At 46.8% G+C, this 17,116-nt stretch overlaps 1 protein-coding gene and 1 pseudogene across 1 annotated transcript; both read left to right on the top strand.

Moving 5' to 3' along the window:
- Positions 1 to 564: 564 nt before the first annotated feature.
- On the top strand, positions 565 to 3,409 carry LOC142452596 (HLA class II histocompatibility antigen, DO alpha chain). The gene is made up of 4 exons (XM_075553844.1): positions 565 to 646; positions 2,294 to 2,542; positions 2,861 to 3,142; positions 3,246 to 3,409. Exons 1-4 carry the CDS (start codon positions 565 to 567, stop codon positions 3,407 to 3,409), a joined length of 777 nt encoding a protein of 258 aa, XP_075409959.1.
- Positions 3,410 to 15,398: 11,989 nt separating this feature from the next.
- On the top strand, positions 15,399 to 16,311 carry LOC142452595 (protein LTV1 homolog pseudogene; annotated as a pseudogene).
- The last annotated feature ends 805 nt before the right edge of the window (positions 16,312 to 17,116 follow it).

Here is a 17,116-nt window from a genome sequence, read left to right as displayed (position 1 = left end):
GTGATTCTGTTTTTCTAACTCCAAATGCGTCTGCAGAAATGCATAGGTAGGGCAACACATGTACAGAGGTGCAGGACACGATGGATGGATGGATGGATGGATGGATGGATGGATGGATGGATGGATGGATTGTGATAAGAGCTGTATGAGGCCCCAATAAAATGATTTTTTAAATGCATTGGTAAAGTAGGGTCCCCTGCATTATGAATTCAGATCAGAGAGGATGGGTCCGGGCAGTGTTACAATGGTCTTTTCTCCCCCCAAGTCTTCCTCTTGGGAGGACGGAGCAATAGTTGGTCTAAGTTGCTCCCGTGTCCTGCAAACAGGACTTCCTTTTGAACTTCCCGTGGATCAAGCCTCTCTGGTCCACCTGGGTCCAATGAATTCTTCCATGTTCTCACTCAGCCTCTCGACTCTACTTCTTTACCTAGCAACAGACACATTGCCTTGGAGAATTTCTCTGATTGGCTGAAAATAGCAAGGGTCTTCCCCCTAATCTAAAAGATGTTTTCTTCCTCTTTATCTTCCAGTCTGAGCCTTCTGACTTTATAGCACCAGAGGGAAATGGTCTTCAATGGGGGCCTAGCTCTGGGATTCCACATCATGATAAGCCTCCTGAGCCCTCAAGAGACAGGGACCATCCAGGGTGAGTGCTCAGGGCAACTGGGTTGATCGAGGAGATGGGAGGGGGTAAGGGATTTGGGGTGGGGGCTGGGGGGGCTGGGCCACTCACACAAAGGAGATAGTTTAGAGGATTAATTTTTCCTTTTCCTCACTCCGAGTCATGAACAACTCTATCACAGTCCATTCTGGGTTTAGCACACAGTCCAGCCACACACTAGCATCAATTACGAGCTTTGTTCAAGTTCAGTTTCCACCCCATTGCTTCCTCCTTTCTGAGACCCAAAGTTCCATCTTGACCACTTCTTGACTTAAGGTATGACCTTTCAAGTTCCGGTCAATGGCAGTGTCTGTCACCATGTCCAGAGTCAACTGAGCATGCGTCTTTATCCTGCTCTAGATGTGAGTTCCTTGTGACAAGCCGCAGCTTGTTCAACTTTTGGACCTGACATAACCTCAGAGCAAGCCCAAGAACTCTTACCCGCTAAAACCTAACCCTCCCCGCCCCCATTTCCTGAAAAACAAGTCTCAGTTCTGGGGAGAAACATGTTCAGTCATAATGTCTGGGACGGAAGAATTGGTACAGGAGGCCTGAGCTGCTGACTTCCGGTCCAGAGTTCTTTACAGTACCTTCGACTGTACCTTTTTTTATACGTTGGTCTCTGTGTGAAAGCTCTAAAATATTGCCTCTGCTAATCATTGCCCATTTCTCTTCACGCCCACCTCTACAGCGTTTCGGACCCAAAGCGTCATTTCCACTCCTGTCCTAAATCACATGCTCTTTTTTCCATGTGCACACCCACCATCTCACACATAAGACCCAGTAGCAGAGCTGGAGCAGGAGTTAATTTGGGGGAGCCCAAGCATAGCTTTGTTCTGTACATTCTTTGAACACGATGTCAGAGAGACCCATCCCTGAAGAAGGGCATCTTGCTCGGTCGAGGAGCAGTCAAAACAGGAAGGTCTTCAGGAGATGGATTGACACCAGGGTTGCAACAATGCGCTCAAGCATACCCTGTTTCCCCGAAAGTAAGACATCCCCGAAATTAAGACCTACTTCCAGTTTTGCCTCTCACTGAAATATAAGGATCCCCCAAAATAAGACCTCCCTGAAAATAAGGCCCCCCCGAAGCTACCCTAACTCCGGACTCTGGGCCCTAGCAGCGGGCGCCGCAGCACAGCTCACTGTTGGCCACAGCGCAGCCAGAGCAGACAGGAAGTGCGAGGTCTCTTTTAATAAAACAATAAATGTGTACCGTATTCTTCATGGAAAAATAAGGCATCCCCTGTAAATAAGACCTAGTGCATCTTTGGGAGCAAAAATTAATATAAGACACAGTCTTCTTTTCGGGGCAACAGGGTAGGAAGAATGGTGAGGATGGCACACAACCAGGCGGTGTTTTGTTCTGTTGGGCATAAGGTCACTACGGGTCGGAACCTAACAACAAGCGTAGTTTAAGACAACCTTTCTTCTTCCCACCCCCTGGGATACCAGACTAGCCCTGTGTCTCCCTGGGGTCTGCAATGCGTCAGGCACGTGCCTGCCTCTCTCCTTCTCTCGCTCTTCCATCTCCCAGCAGCCCTGCTCAGACACGCACACATCTTGCCACCTAACGATGGCATCTGGGAGACAGTTTCTTCCCTCTGGCTAACGCTAACCTCTCCCAAATAGCTGACCACATGGGCTCCTATGGACCCGCCTTCTACCAGTCTTACGACGCCTCCGGCCAGTTCGTCAATGAATTTGACGGGGAACAACTCTTCTCTGTGGACCTGAGGACGAAGGAGGCTGTGTGGCGTCTGCCCGAGTTCAGCAACTTTGCCTACTTTGACCCGCAGGGTGGGCTGGCCAGCATTGCCATGATCAAAATCCATCTGGACGTCCTGGTGCAGCGCTCCAATCGCACGAGAGCCACTAGCGGTATGGGGTATTTGGTCCCTCCTCTGCCCGTGCAGCTAGGCAGGAGTGGTCCAGCGGGACCTGCATGCCACCCCAGAGCCTCCATTCTGTCTGACCTGCTGCTCTCTCAGGACCCATGACTGCTGTCCTCAGACCCTTTCTTTCCCAGGAGCCTCTTCTTTCCTCACTTTTCCTTCCTGCCCCAGCAATGACCACTCTGTCCCCAGAACACCCCCTGCCTCCACATGGCCAAATGAGAAGAAACACCCCAATCCCAGCCTAGTGAGGCCCAGGGTGTGAGGGGTGAGCCTTTGGGATTCAGAGCCTTATTCCTCCTAGTGCCTCCAAAGGTGACGGTGTTCCCCAAGTATCCGGTGGCGCTGGGCCAGCCCAACATTCTCATCTGCGCCGTGGACAACATCTTCCCTCCTGTGATCAACGTCACGTGGCTGCACAATGGTCACACAATCAGCGAGGGGGTCTCTCAGACCAGCTTCTACTCCCAGCCGGACCATTCATTCCGCAAGTTCCTCTACCTGCTCTTCGTGCCGACTGCGGACGACGTCTACGACTGCAGGGTGGAGCACTGGGGCTTGGATGGACCTCTCCTCAAGCACTGGGGTACGGAGTGGACCGCTCCCCAGCCCACCCTCCTCACACTGCGGCTCTCTTTTCTCTAGAATCCTGTTCTCATGTCTTGACCCCCACCCTCTCTCTCTCCCAGAGCCCTCTATGTCTACCCATCTACCAGACACCACAGGGAACCTGATCTGCGCCTTGGGCCTGGCCGTTGGCCTGATGGGCTTCCTCTTGGGCACCATCCTCATCATCAACAGCACCTGTGTGTCCAGTGTTCTCAGGTGCACGGGGCCCCAGACGTCCCATTGAAGGAAGGGGAGGAATTGAACAGGATGAAGGTGGAGAATCAGATTCTGTGAGGTGGAGAGAAACCAGGGAAGGGGCATGTAGACAAGACTTAGTTGTTTTGTTCATGGGTCAAGGCTGACCCATAGTTACAGAGTATGACTAACACATGAGCTACAGAGTACAACTGTCCCCTGGTTACAGAGTACAACTGACCCGTGGTTACAAAGTACAACTGACCCTTGATTACAGAGTACAACTGTCCCCTGGTTACAGAGTACAACTGACCCGTGGTTACAGAGTACAAATGACCCGTGGTTACAGGGTACAACTGACCCGTGGTTACAGAGTACAACTGACCCGTGGTTACAGAGTACAACTGACCCGTGGTTACAGAGTACAACTGACCTGTGATTACAGAGTACAACTGACCCGTGGTTACAGGGTACAACTACTCTGTCTGGCTTTCTTCGCTGTCATCTTTTTGGAAGGAGACCACCAGGTCTTTCTCCACAGAACAGCCGGGTGGGTTTGAACTCCTGACTTTTAGGAACAAACCATTGGTGTCAACCAGTGACCTCGGCTAGCCCAGAGTGGACAGAAACTAGAGGCTCAGTGGTGAGGTGAGGTGAGGGACGAGGTTGTAGGGAAAGTGTTGGGTTGCTCCGAAACAAAAATGTCGACTTGTGGGCTGGAACCGCGTTGGTCATATGGTCTCCGTTACTTTAGGTCATGACCCTTCTAAGAGAAGCGGATTGTGGATACACCGTATGGATTCCTGGCATGCTTCTGACAGCCTTGCACGCTCAGTGACCCAGTCGACTAAGCACGTCCTCACCATACTGACTGCTGATGGGAGCGGCCTCTGTCCTATTACCCCCTACTTTTGGGCTCCTGTGCTCCTCCAGGATTTTGTGGGACACCAACCACCCTTTGCTTCCCATCACACACACACACACACACACACACACACACACACACACACACACACACACATTCTTGCCCTACCCAAAGCTCTAGTTAGCAGCAGTAGACTGCCTACTGGCATCTGTACTATATCTCTGTTGTCAGGTTTTGGCCAATTCTCCCAGGTGTGAGGGATGCTGGAACCTGGAGAAGGAACTTGGGGAGATGACCATTGTGTGTGGGAGATGGACCGCCATCCTGCTGTCCAGCTGTGCTATTTGGCTCTATTTCACTCCTCAGCTCAGGCCCTTTGCGTGTTACTTTGGAACGGACCAATTCATATGAATTTCATGAAATTTATCTCTTGAGTTCCAAGTTGATCTAAATGGGATATAACGGGTCCTGTTCATTGCAACACCCACATGGTCTCTCTCTAGAGCAGCGGCTCTCAACCTGTGGGTCACGACCCCTTTGGCGGTAAACGACCCTTTCACAGGGTCGCCCGATTCATAACAGTAGCAAAATGACAGTGAAGAAGTAGCAACAAAAATAATTTTAGGGTTGGGGGGTCACCACAACAAAACTCTCTTTTTTGTGTGTGTGTTCAATAAAATTTATTGGTTCACGGAGCAGCAGTTGAAAGTAAAGTCTGGTCAGCCACAAACCTGCACAGGATTCTGGTCCTGATGGTATGGCCAGCCAGTCATACAGAGGTGATGCCAAGAGGTTTAGTAACTCTCTCTTATACAGGAGGTTCTGTGGATTTGTTTCTCTAAAGTACCCAGACTAGCAAAAGGGTCGCGGCAATAAGGAAGGTTGAGAACCACTGACCTACAGAAAAGGAGACCCATGTCTCCGGGACACAATTTTAAATTGTTGCAAAAAACAAATATGATAGGTCAAACATGGAACAGGTATCCATTCAAGTTCAATGCAGTGTGATAGGGGGCAAGATCTGACCATGCAAACATGGCTGGCCAGAGCTCACTGCTGAGGTGTGGGGCTGGGTTGTTCTCAGAGACAGGGGTGGATGAGTTGATTCTTGGAAGATACAACCAGAGATGTCTATTTCCAACACACCCCCATTTCTGCTGTTCTTTTGCTGGAAGCCGGCTTGCTACACCATGGGAAAGATATTCTTCTAATCTCTGTTTAAATTTCAATAAAATTATCCAAAAAATCTTCTTGTGGCAAGAAGTGTGCTTTTCCATGATGAATTATTACCTAGAAGTTACGATAACTTTTGGGAACAGTTCTGAATCATTTTGATTTATATATATTTATATCCTCACCCTTCCCCCTCCCTAGTTTCAAGGTGGTCTCTTATGTGGAAAAAATATTTTTCCTCCTGGATTCTTGATCTGTTCCATCAGTCTTTTAAAATCTTGGAGTGCAATGGACACCTCAGCTCCTAGATTCTCAAATTCTCTTTCTTTTGAGTCCTCCAAAATAAAACCTATCCACTCTTTCCTGCTAATGAGAACATCAGCAAGCCTCGATCTTAGCCAGTTCCCCTCATCTCCTCCAGGAAGGTAGCCTGGAAGAGAGTTCTCCATTGGCTGTCTCCCAGTCTTATGTTTTATCATTGTAGCCTTTATCAAACCTGTATTCGACACCTAGCTTGAAGAGTTAGATAGTCCCACGAGGTTTGGTATCATAATTCAGCCTCCTGACATTCTTTCCCATGATGTCCTCATTCACAGAGTAGTTTTCACTAATTTCTGCCTCTAAATAACAAGGTTGTGGTGCTGGATCTTGATTTGTCAGCTTTCAACTTGAGCACATCACTTCCCACTGTGGGAAAGGAGGATTTAGATATTTTTTTCGCTTCCATGCTACACCCATGCATGTGTCTTTCTGTAGCCCTTGCTATGCATTGAATCATATCTCCCTCACAAAAAAGGTATGTTGAAGCCCTAAGTCCTGCTACCCATAAACATGGCCTTAACTGGAAATTGGGTCTTTAAAGATGTTATCCATTAATGTGGGATCCTACTGGAGTAGGGTGGACCCTTAACCATATGACTGGGTGTCTTTCCAAGAAGAGAAGCGATGCAGACAGACACACAGATGGGAGAGGACAGTCATGTGACATGGAAATTATGCTGCAGCTGCCAGCCCGGGGCTACCGGACGTCGACAGAGACAGGAAAGCCTTCTCTGGTGGTGTGTTTTATAGCCGTCTTAGGAAATTAATATATACCCTTCTTATAATACAGGTATCTTTTAATTTTGGCTAGGTCAATGTTCAATATTCATATTAGCAAAATAATTTAGTACTAAATCACGGAGTAAAGCATACTTACTCTTCCTTTTCTATTCAACGTTTTTGTTTTCCGTGAAGTTAATGTTTTCCTTTTGCTTTGTTTTATTTGTATCTATCATTAGTGAAAAACAAATTTCCTCTCAATATTGACCCCCCACCCCCATATTAGATAGACTACACTGTCTGCTCCAATCATAACCAGCTTCCCTCAGTGACAAAACTGTCATCCCGGGATTGTCTTTCCTTATCCTTATCAGGACTTACCTGTCCCCTGTGAGGAATCTTCTATTTTTATATTCAGTAGTTACCCTTTTGTGGTCTCCTGTCTTATTTTAATGAAGAAAAGTCTCCTTTTGTTTTTTAAATAGCAGTGTATATGATGCAAACTTAAAAAAATGTTTTGCCTGTTGGAAAATGTACTTATACATTTATCACACTGGATGAGATAGTTTGGTAAGCTATAAAAGTCTAGGTTGGAAGTTATTTTCCTTCAAAATGTTTTGGGTCTTTTTATTGCAAAGCCAGAAGGCATTCACAGCTCCAGTTCTTTGTATGTCATCTGTTTTATCTCTCTGGATAAACTTTACTGATAATAGCTCTTCAGAGAGTAGTCAATATGTAGGTCACACAAAACTCTTAAAAAAAATCATTTTACTGGAGGCTCTTAAAGCTCTTATTATAGCATTCCATACATCAATTGTATCATGCATATTTGAACCTATGCTGCCATCATCATTTCCAAAACATTCTCTACTTGAGCCTTTGGCATAAGCTCCTCTTTACAGAGGAAAGACTTAGGAGGCAAAGAACATTTATAGAGGTCTAAATACAGGCATGTACATATGTAAATATATTTATATTTAATGATAGCAAAATAGATTTATGTACTTATATTTATATGTTAAGTATTAAGGTAGCAGATGGACATTGGGCCTCGACTCAAGTACTTCCTCAACCCAAGAACACTTTGTTCTAATAATTTGGCATTCTGTGGTGCTCGCCTTCCCAACAAGATCACTGAAGACAAAATAGGTGCATAAACAAATGTGGTGAAGAAAGCTGATGGTGCCCGGTTATCAAAAGATATAGCATCTGGGGGTCTTAAAGGCTTGAATATAAGCCAGTGGCCATCTAGCTGAGAAGCAATAAAACCCACATGGAAGAGGCACACCAGCCTGTGTGATCATAAGGTGTTGAGGGGATCAGGTGTCTAAGGCATCTAAGACCCAGAACAAAATCATACCAATGTGAATGAGGGGCTCAGAGTGGAGACCCAAAGTCCATCTATAGGCAATTGGACATGAAGAGTCACAAGGAAGAGATAAGCCAGTCAGGGTGCAGTGTAGCAATGATGAAACATACAACTTTCCTCTAGTTCTTTCATGCTTCCTCCCCTGCCACTATCATGATCCCAATTCTACCTTACAAATTTGACTAGACCAGAGGATGTACATGGCTACCGATAAGATCCCAAAACACAGGGAATCCAGGACAGATAAACCCCTCAGGACCAATAATGAGAGTACTGATACCAGCAGGATAAAGGGAAGGTGGGGGAGAAAAGGGGAATCAATCACAAGGATCAACATATAATCCCCTCCCAGTGGGACAAACAACAGCAAAGTGGGTGAAGGGAGACAGAGGATGATGTAAGATATGAAAATAATAATCTATAATTTATCAAGGGTTCATGGGGGTGGGGGGAATGAGGAGCTGATACCAAGGGCTCAAGGAGAAAGAAAATGTTTTGAGAATGATGATGGCAACATATGTACAAATGTGCTCAACACAATGGATGGATGGATGGATTGTGATAAGAGCTGTAAGAGCCCCCAATAAAAGTATTTAATAATAATAAAAAAGCTCATCTTTTCTCCCCCACTCCCCTACCTTTCCAACCTCGTGTATCCTTGATCAATTATCTATTGTTATTTCACAAAGCTCTTGATATATATTTATGCATCCCTGAATTTGCATGTACTGTCTCATGTTCCAGAGCTGTCTTTTTCTGCCAACCAATCAAAATTCGACTCGTCTCTCCCTGGGCACAAATTAAATGTCATTTCTTCTATGAGGACTTTCTAATCCCAGTCCCCAATGTGTTGTCTATTTTACAGAGGAGGAAACTAATGCTCGGATTACGTAACTTGCCCAGGAACAAGCAGGTCTAAGGTGGATGGGGTTGGGCGAGGTCTGTATGGTGCTACAACCCTTTCACTACTGGGCAGTGACTGAAGGCTAGTCTGTCAAACACAAGGCAGGATAACATCACTAGGTAAAGTATAAGAGGAGATCTTCACTTCAAAAGTTAAATTGTTATTCTTTCAGAAGGTAGGAGCTGGGATGAGGTTGTGGAAATGCAGCTTTAGAATCACTAAAGAATCCTTTTACAGAAGGGTCACGGGGAGGAGACAAGCCAGTCAGGGTGCAGGGTAGTAACGATGAAACATACAACTTTACTCTAGTTCTTGAATGCTTTCTCCCCCCACTATCATGAATCCAATGCTACCTTACAAATCAGACTAGACCAGAGCGTGTACACTGGTATAGATCAGAGCTGGAGACACAGAGAACCCAGGACAGGTAAACCCCTCAGGACCAATAACGGGAGTAGCGATATCAGGAGAGTCAGGGAAGGTTGGGGAGAAGGGGGAACCGATCACGAGGATCTATATATAACCCCCTCCCTGGGGCACGGGCAGCAAAAAAGTGGGTGAAGGGAGATGTTGGACAGTGTAAGACATGACAAAATAATAATCATTTATAAATTATCAAGGGTTTGTGAGAGAGGGAGGGTGGGGAAGGGAAGGGGGAAATGAGGAGCTGATACTCAGGACTCAAGAAAAAGACAAACAAAAACAATACCAAACAGGAACCAGAGGAAAACCTCAATTGCAAAGAAAGCAGAAATATTAAAAATGGAAACAGCTTTAAAATAAATCAAAAGGGAGATCGAAGGATAAGGGGTTACATTTTCACCTAACTGCATCTGACAAGGCATTCCACTGTGTGGATCATCACAGACTACAGAGAGCTTTGAGAAGAATGGGAATTCCAGAACCCGACATTTTGCTCCTGTGAAATGCATGCATGAATCAAGAGGCGGTTGTTCAAAGCGAGTAATTGTTTCACATCAAGAAAGGTGTGAGTCGAAGCCGTACCTTCTCACCATGGGTATGCTGAGCAAATCATTACAGAATCTGGATGATATGAAGAATAACGGAGTATCAGGCTTATTAAGAACCTTTGATATGCAGGTGACACAATCTTGCTTCCTGAGAGGAGGACTTGAAGCACTGGCTGATGAAGATAAGGAGTGCAGCCCTCAGTGTGGAGTTCAGCTCAATGTAAGGAAGACCAAAGCCTCACAACGGGACCAACAGGCAACATCGTGATCAACGGAGAAAAGACTGCTGTCATCAAGAATTTTATCTTACTTTGAGCTACAATCAATGCTCACGGGCGTCCGTCAAGCGATCAAACAATGCCTTGCATTGGAGGTAAATCTGCTACACAGAATCTCTTTAGAGTATTGAAAAGCAGGAGGTTACTTTGAGGATTAAGATGTGCCTGCTGTGAGGACTTCAGGAAGATGGCTACCAGATAGGTAGCTCACGCCCAGAGCTCCGGGGAGATCAGGAAAGAGAGACAAGACTTCAACCCGGAGCTCCAAGACAAGAACGCAACACACTGACATGAAGCAGGGGACGGAGAGAGAGGCCTGAGGGGCCGGCCCCATTACCAACTAAGTGGACAGCACCACCCTCCCCCCAGGGAGAATTCACTTCAGAGGACAACGCTGAAACTACAGCTCAAGGAGAGGGAAGAGGACTAGTCTGTTCAGAGCACACAGGAGCCAACGAGGGGGCATAGGGGAAAAAAAGAAAAGAGTGACGCACATCCTGACTCACCAAGCCCTGAGGACAATGTTCCTGCTCAGAAAAGCAGTGCACAGAGATGACCACAGGGCCAGCCCCATTATGGGACACAGCGTTACTCATTGACCCATAGCACCATTGGGAACAACACTAGAGACACACAGAGTGGGAATTGTGCCCGCCATGAGCTCACCACGCTGAAGCCAGCCTCTGGGGGCATGCAGCAGGAGCAGCGCGGGAAGCAGAGCAATGAAGTCCCCAGGGATAGAGGCTGTGCCAGGGCATGGCACCCCATCAGACTTGACTGGAAAGTACCCGTGAAGGAAAACAGACCCTGAACTATTCATACATTTATATGTGTATGCATGTGTGTTGTTGTTGGAGCTATTGTTTTACTTTCTGTTGTTGGTTCATGGTACTTAGTCTTGTGATAGTACATAGCATGTCTACCTGGAAGGGATAGGCAGAATAAACAAGCCAGAAGAGAGAACAACGGGATGGCAGTTCAGGGTGATATGGGGGTAGGGGTGGCTGGGGAAAGGAAGAGGGTGCTAACAAACCCAGGAAAAAGGGAACAACAAGGGATCCAAAATCAGTGTCAAGGAAGGTGTGGGAGGTCTGGCAGGGCTGGATCAAGGGCAATGTAACTGAAAGGAATTCCTAAAACCCAAATGAAGGCAGAACATGATAGTTGGACAAGAGGAAAGTACAAAGAAACAGAGGAAAGAACTAGGAGACAAAGGGTCGTCATATAGATTTAAATATAGGCATATAAAGATGTAAATATATTTATATATGACGAGGGGGGAATAGATCTATGTACATATATTTATAGGTTTAGTACTAAGGAAACATGCCCTTCTACCAAAAGATATAGCACTTGAAGTCTTAAAGATCTGAAGATAAACAAGCAGTCATCTAGCTGAGAGACAACAAAACCCACATGGAAGAAGCACACCAGCCTGTCCTGACTCGATTGCTGAGGACAAAGTGGGTGCATAAGCAAAAGTTGTGAAGAAAGCTGATAATATTCCCAGCTATCAAATGATATAGCATCTGGGGTCGTAAAGACTTGAAGACAATCAGGCGGCCATCTAGCTAAGAAACAACAAAGCCCACACGGAAGAAGCACACCAGCCAACCCCGACACAAACTCTGAAGACAAAGGGGTGCATGGGCAAATGGGGTGAAGAAAGCTGATGGTGCCCAGCTGGGGTCCCAGAGGCTGGAAGATAAACAAGGGCCTATCTAACTAAGAAACAACAAAGCCCACATGGAAAATGCACACCAACCTGTGAGATGACAAGGCATCGAAGGGATCAGGTATCAGACATCAAAGACAAATAATAATAATCATAGCATTGTGAATGAGGGGGGTGCAGAGTAGGGATCCAGGGCCCATCTGGGGGGAAAGTGGACATGCCCTTGCAGAAGGGTTGTGGGGAGGTGATGAGTCAGTCAGGGTGCAGTGTAGCAATGATGAAACATACAATTTTCCTCTAGTTCTTAAATGCTTCCTCCCCCGACTATCATGATCCCAATTCTACCTTACATATCCGGCTGGATAGGAACTGGAAATACAGGGAATCCAGGACAGATGAACCCCTCAGGACCAGTGGTGAGAGTGGCGATCCCAGGGGGTGGGGTAGAGGGAGGGTGAGGGAGAAAGGGGGAACAGATGACAAGGTCTACATCTAATCTCCTCCCTGGAGGACGGACAGGGAAGAACTGGGTGAGGGAGACATCGGATGGTGTAAGATATGATAAAATAATAATTATGTATAAATTATCAAGGGGAAGGGGGGAGGGAGGAGCGAGGAGGGAGGGGGAAAATAAGGAGCTGATACCAAGGGCTCAAGTAGAAGGCAGGTGTTTTGAGAATGATGATGGCAACACACGTATGAATGTGCTGGACACAAATGATGTATATACGGATTGTGAAAAGAGCTGTATGAGCCCCTGATAAAATGATTATATATATATATAAAGATATGCCTGCTTCAAGCCATGGTATTTTCATTTCCCTCATGTGCTTGTGAAAGTAAAACACTGAAGAAGAAGTCCACAACATGGAAAGTACCGTGGACTGTCAAAATAACCAACAACTCTGTCTTGGAGAAAGCACCGCCAGAATGCTCCGTAAAGCAAGGACGGTAAGACTTACATAATTTGGACAGGTCAGCAGGACGTCCCAGGACATCACGTTTGGTGAAATGGGGGGACAGCGAAAAGGAGGCAGGCCCTCAATGAGATGGATCGGCACAGTGGCTGCAGCGGTGGCTCAGGCACAGGTCCGATTGGGAGACTGGCGCAGACACATGCAGTGTTCTGATCGACGGTGCACAGCATCAGCTCAATGACACCTAGCAGCAGCAAGAACATCTGCCGCAATCGACGTTTCAACGCTGTTCACAACAGATTTTTAAAATCATTTTCTTCATTCTTGTATCCATTAGCTCCCTATTGCATCCCAATCTCCACCCTCAGCCAACCTGCCCTGACATAGCCCTAAGGATCTGTGAATCCAGTTACTATCTCTATAGATCCACCAATCCCAGATTTCATGTAAAGAAAGTCACACACAAAAAGACCAATGTCGGACTTCCGGGAAGATGGCGACGGAGTGACACACACCAGAGGGACTCCGCAGAATCCAGCCCAGGAGAGTTGCGCAGAGTGAAATTCAACACCACTAGATCGCAGGAGGTGCATCATAAAGATAAGTAGGCACAGATCCACTGGGTTTTGAGGGGCTGGGGGCTTTTGGCTTACCTCAGTGGAAGCCGGCTGGGGCTCGACCCTAGTCCAGTTGCCAGATCTGCCCAAGCCGGGGCCATTTGGAGCCTGTAGCAGGGCTTGGTCTCAGCACAGCCACAGTTTTCCCCTATCTGCCTCAGGGCAGGGACAGGACGCTTGCGGCTCCACTGGCAGGGATCTGGGTTCAACTACATTGTTGCTTCTGTTTGCTTCTCTGCTCTATATTCCCACACAGCCTTGGAGGGCTGCGCAGGGGCTTTTTCAAGGCACAGCCACAGTTTGCCGCGCCTCGTGGTCTGAGCAGGGACTAAACCCAAACCCCCACAGCTTCATAGGCAGGGATCAAGCTTCAGCTACACTGCAGCGTCTGTTAACATCTCTGCTTTCTGTCCCCCCACTTCTCTGGGGGCTGCTCAGCAGTTTTCTTGCGACCCTTCTTGGGGCTCAGCTGCGGACTACCGCTGGGGCTTGGGGCAGGGAGTAAGCCCTTGCAGATCCACAGGCAGGGAGTGGGACTCAGCTACATAGTTTCTTTTGCTTCCCTCGCTTCCCTGTACCCCTGCACAGTCTAGTCTCACTTTTTAATTTTTCTCCCACCCCCCTTGTTCCTGCCCTGCTCTTTCACACTCCATTGCGGACTTAGGGGGCACTCCCATTGCCCTAGGGCATTTGTGCCTGGGTCACACCCAGCTAGGTGAGCTCCACCCTGCATAGATAGCCCAAGGCTCCGGTAAGGCCTGCTTGCTCTCCAGGGGAAACTCCTCAGACTTCTCACCAGGGAGTTCCTGCCTGTGTACCTGGGGACATAAGGCAGCTCAGGCAACACTTATCAATATTCAAACCAATAGCGGGAACTTCAGCCCAGCCTCTGCATCACTGGGGCAGGCAGTCGACCTTCCATCTGGGGCACTCCCCTGATAGGGAAGCCACAGGAAGATAAAGTGGTAGGTTAATTCCGTAGCAAAATCAGCTGTAGGTTAATCCCGTAGCAAAATCAGCTGTAGGCAGTTCAAAGAAGCATTCCTATAAGTCTTCCAGAGAGAGACTAGAAAATGGCACCTGGTCCCTCAAAAACAACTCAACGCAAACAGCCATCAGCCCCAACGACCTCAACGAAAAAAACAGGAGAAACAAAAGACGAAGGCAGAAGATGCCCTGAACATAGCAACATACATAGAAGAAGCAGACATTGAGATGCCATACAAAGAAACTCTCAGAATGCTGCTTGGAGCCATGCAGGATATGAGGGAAACAATACAGAAAAAGGATGAAACGATAGAGGAGATAAAAGCCATACACCAAAGGGAAAAAGACCAATGTCAGCAAAATAAAAGACCAATGTCAGCCAAATAAAACACAGATAAGTTGCACTGCCCCCCAAAGCAGAAATAACACATATTAGAATAAGTTTAAAACAATTCAAGAGGTAAAACAAACGGTAAGAAGTTAAATGTTAAACTACCTATATCTGCAGTAATTCACTTTCCAATGTACTCTGTCTGAAGACAAAACTATTCCTATATCTGGCTGATGGCTCATGGGAGTCCAGTGGAGACTTAGTCCACATGGGGACATGGCAAAGGAACTTTGGACTTCCAGTGTCAACTATAGCCTTCTGCAAACCAGAGGCTCGGAATTTAAGCTCTAATACAGTTTCTGCCTCTAGTCTTGGATTTTATTATTTATGTTAACGGTTTTATTGGCATCTCATTTACATATCACACAATTCAATAGTTCAGTCATATCAGAATAGTTGTATAATCATTATAACAATCCATTTTAGAACAGTTACTTTTTCCTTGTATTCATGTTATTCATGTAATGATTTTAAAATCATGGCAAAAGTATACATAACAAAAATTCCCAAATTTAGCAACTTTTACATGTATAATTAATATTTATTATTTACAGTTGGATCATATGGGCTGGTGTGCTTCTGGGCGGACTTAACTGACAACTCTCTTAGGTAATTATTTGGTTTTGATTGTTTGTGTTTGGGAGTGGGGGGGGGTTGCTTGTTTTAAGACAAGCTTTCAAGACCCCGGATGTGGGATTATAAAGAGACGTTTCCCCAGCTTTGTCTCCCCCAAAGACATGCCAAACATTAGGCGCTTTTTGCCAGCATAGGGTGGAAGGTCAGATGCTTAGAGACATCCTCCCTGAAGGAAGTCAATTGCCAGACAGGTAGGGTCGCTCCCTGCTGTTAATGGGTCCACCGGAGCCAGCGAGACCCGTTAGCCTCGGATGAGACTGCCCCTCAGAGGGTTCTGCTGCCCACCCAGAAAGTAGATCATAAAGAAAGGCGAGCAGAACAGAGAACGTACGGTGTGTTCTTTGATGAGTAGGACTACCTGTAGCATCTGAGAGAGCCGCTGGACCCTCAAGCTCATTGTGCACAAGCTTCAGTGCACACGACAGGAGAGATGAGAAAGAAGACGTTTCAGCCATCCCAAGCACTGGAATTAAGTTGCCTTCATCGGTGTTTGCCTCGGAGTCTGAGGAAGACATCGGATTGAAAAAACAAAGCAGCTCCTGTTTCAGGTCCTAGGCTGGACTTTGGCACTGACATTGAGACCGCTCTTGACGATGATTTTGACCTTGACAATCCAGAGAATGTGCTGGAAGCGGATTTTATTCTTCAGGCCAACTAGCCACAGGAGCGAACGAGGGACTGAATATATATATAATCCCGAGGCTGAAGAGGACAGTGAGTGGGAAGGTGTGGATGATGAGGACAGAAACGGCAGTGGCCGTGATAACGCTGACTCTCAAGGACCGCTGTCATCCGAAGAAGATGCTATGTCCGTCTCAGGCAAACTCGACGGCGCTTTAGAAAATTCCTTGTTCTGGGAAGAGGAAACCAAAAGTCGCCGCACAGACTCTTCCATCACTTCCTCAGTCATGAGGAGGACCGAACAGCTGACCCTACATGATGATCGGTTTGGGCAACTTACAAGAGATTGGGGTTCTGGAAGGTGCTATTCAAGTAGACAGCAGTCAGTTGCAGGGAGTTGTGAGTGACTACCACAGAGAGCAGGCAGAGGGACTCTTGAACCCTTTGAAGACCAAGACCTACTAATGAATGAGCTCAATGGGCTACTTCTCCCTAAAGGCTTGTGACCATTAGCCTGGTCCCTGTAGGTGGAGTTTACACCCTACTGACAATGGTTTCTATGGAGATCCAGAGAACAACAGGTCAACCCTGGTCAGTGACATCCAAAGTTAGGCTGCCATCCTGAATCTAGGATCCACCTTTCTTGTCACATGGATACCCCCAATCCCTCCTCTTCCTATTGCGTGTATAGTAAGGTGTCCAGAATTTAACATTGGTAAAGCCATTGATAAAACTCATATCCTGGCAATAGCCACATGGCAGCCAAAAACCGTATACCCTAGCTTGTCGTGCATTCTTTCCCAAAATCGGGACTTTTTTTTAAACACCTTGGGATGTGGGAAAAATTGTTAAAAATTGGCACTGTCCTACACAAAGCGGGACGCCTGGTCACCTTAGTGTATATCCCTAGATTGTCCCCCTCTCATTGCTGTATAACCTATAGTGCAACCCCTTCCTGTGACTTATGTGTTTACCTGTAATTAGTGGGCTTGCACTCCCCCCAAAGACATATAGGCCCGGGTTAGCAATAGAGAGCTCTCTCTTGGGCTCCCCTCTTGGCCTCTCATTGACTTCCTCTCCTCCCCTGTTCCCTTTCCCCTTGTCCTCCTTCCCCTCCCCCTCTCTCCACGTGGACCACCAAGCAGGGCTGAGATGAGCATGCCACCATGAAATAAATGTGTCTGACTCCATTATTTCAATCTCTCTTCTCTCATGCTCTCCACGACGTTAATATAATATTTATATCTCTCAACCATACAATTGCGCATATCAAACCGGTGATTAGTGGTGGGGGGCTGGCACCCCTTCCAA

The sequence above is a fragment of the Tenrec ecaudatus genome, chromosome 7, assembly GCF_050624435.1.
Source record: "Tenrec ecaudatus isolate mTenEca1 chromosome 7, mTenEca1.hap1, whole genome shotgun sequence".
NCBI lineage: Eukaryota > Metazoa > Chordata > Mammalia > Afrosoricida > Tenrecidae > Tenrec > Tenrec ecaudatus.
Note: the sequence above shows the minus strand (reverse complement) of the source record. Positions and strands in the feature narration are given on the sequence as shown.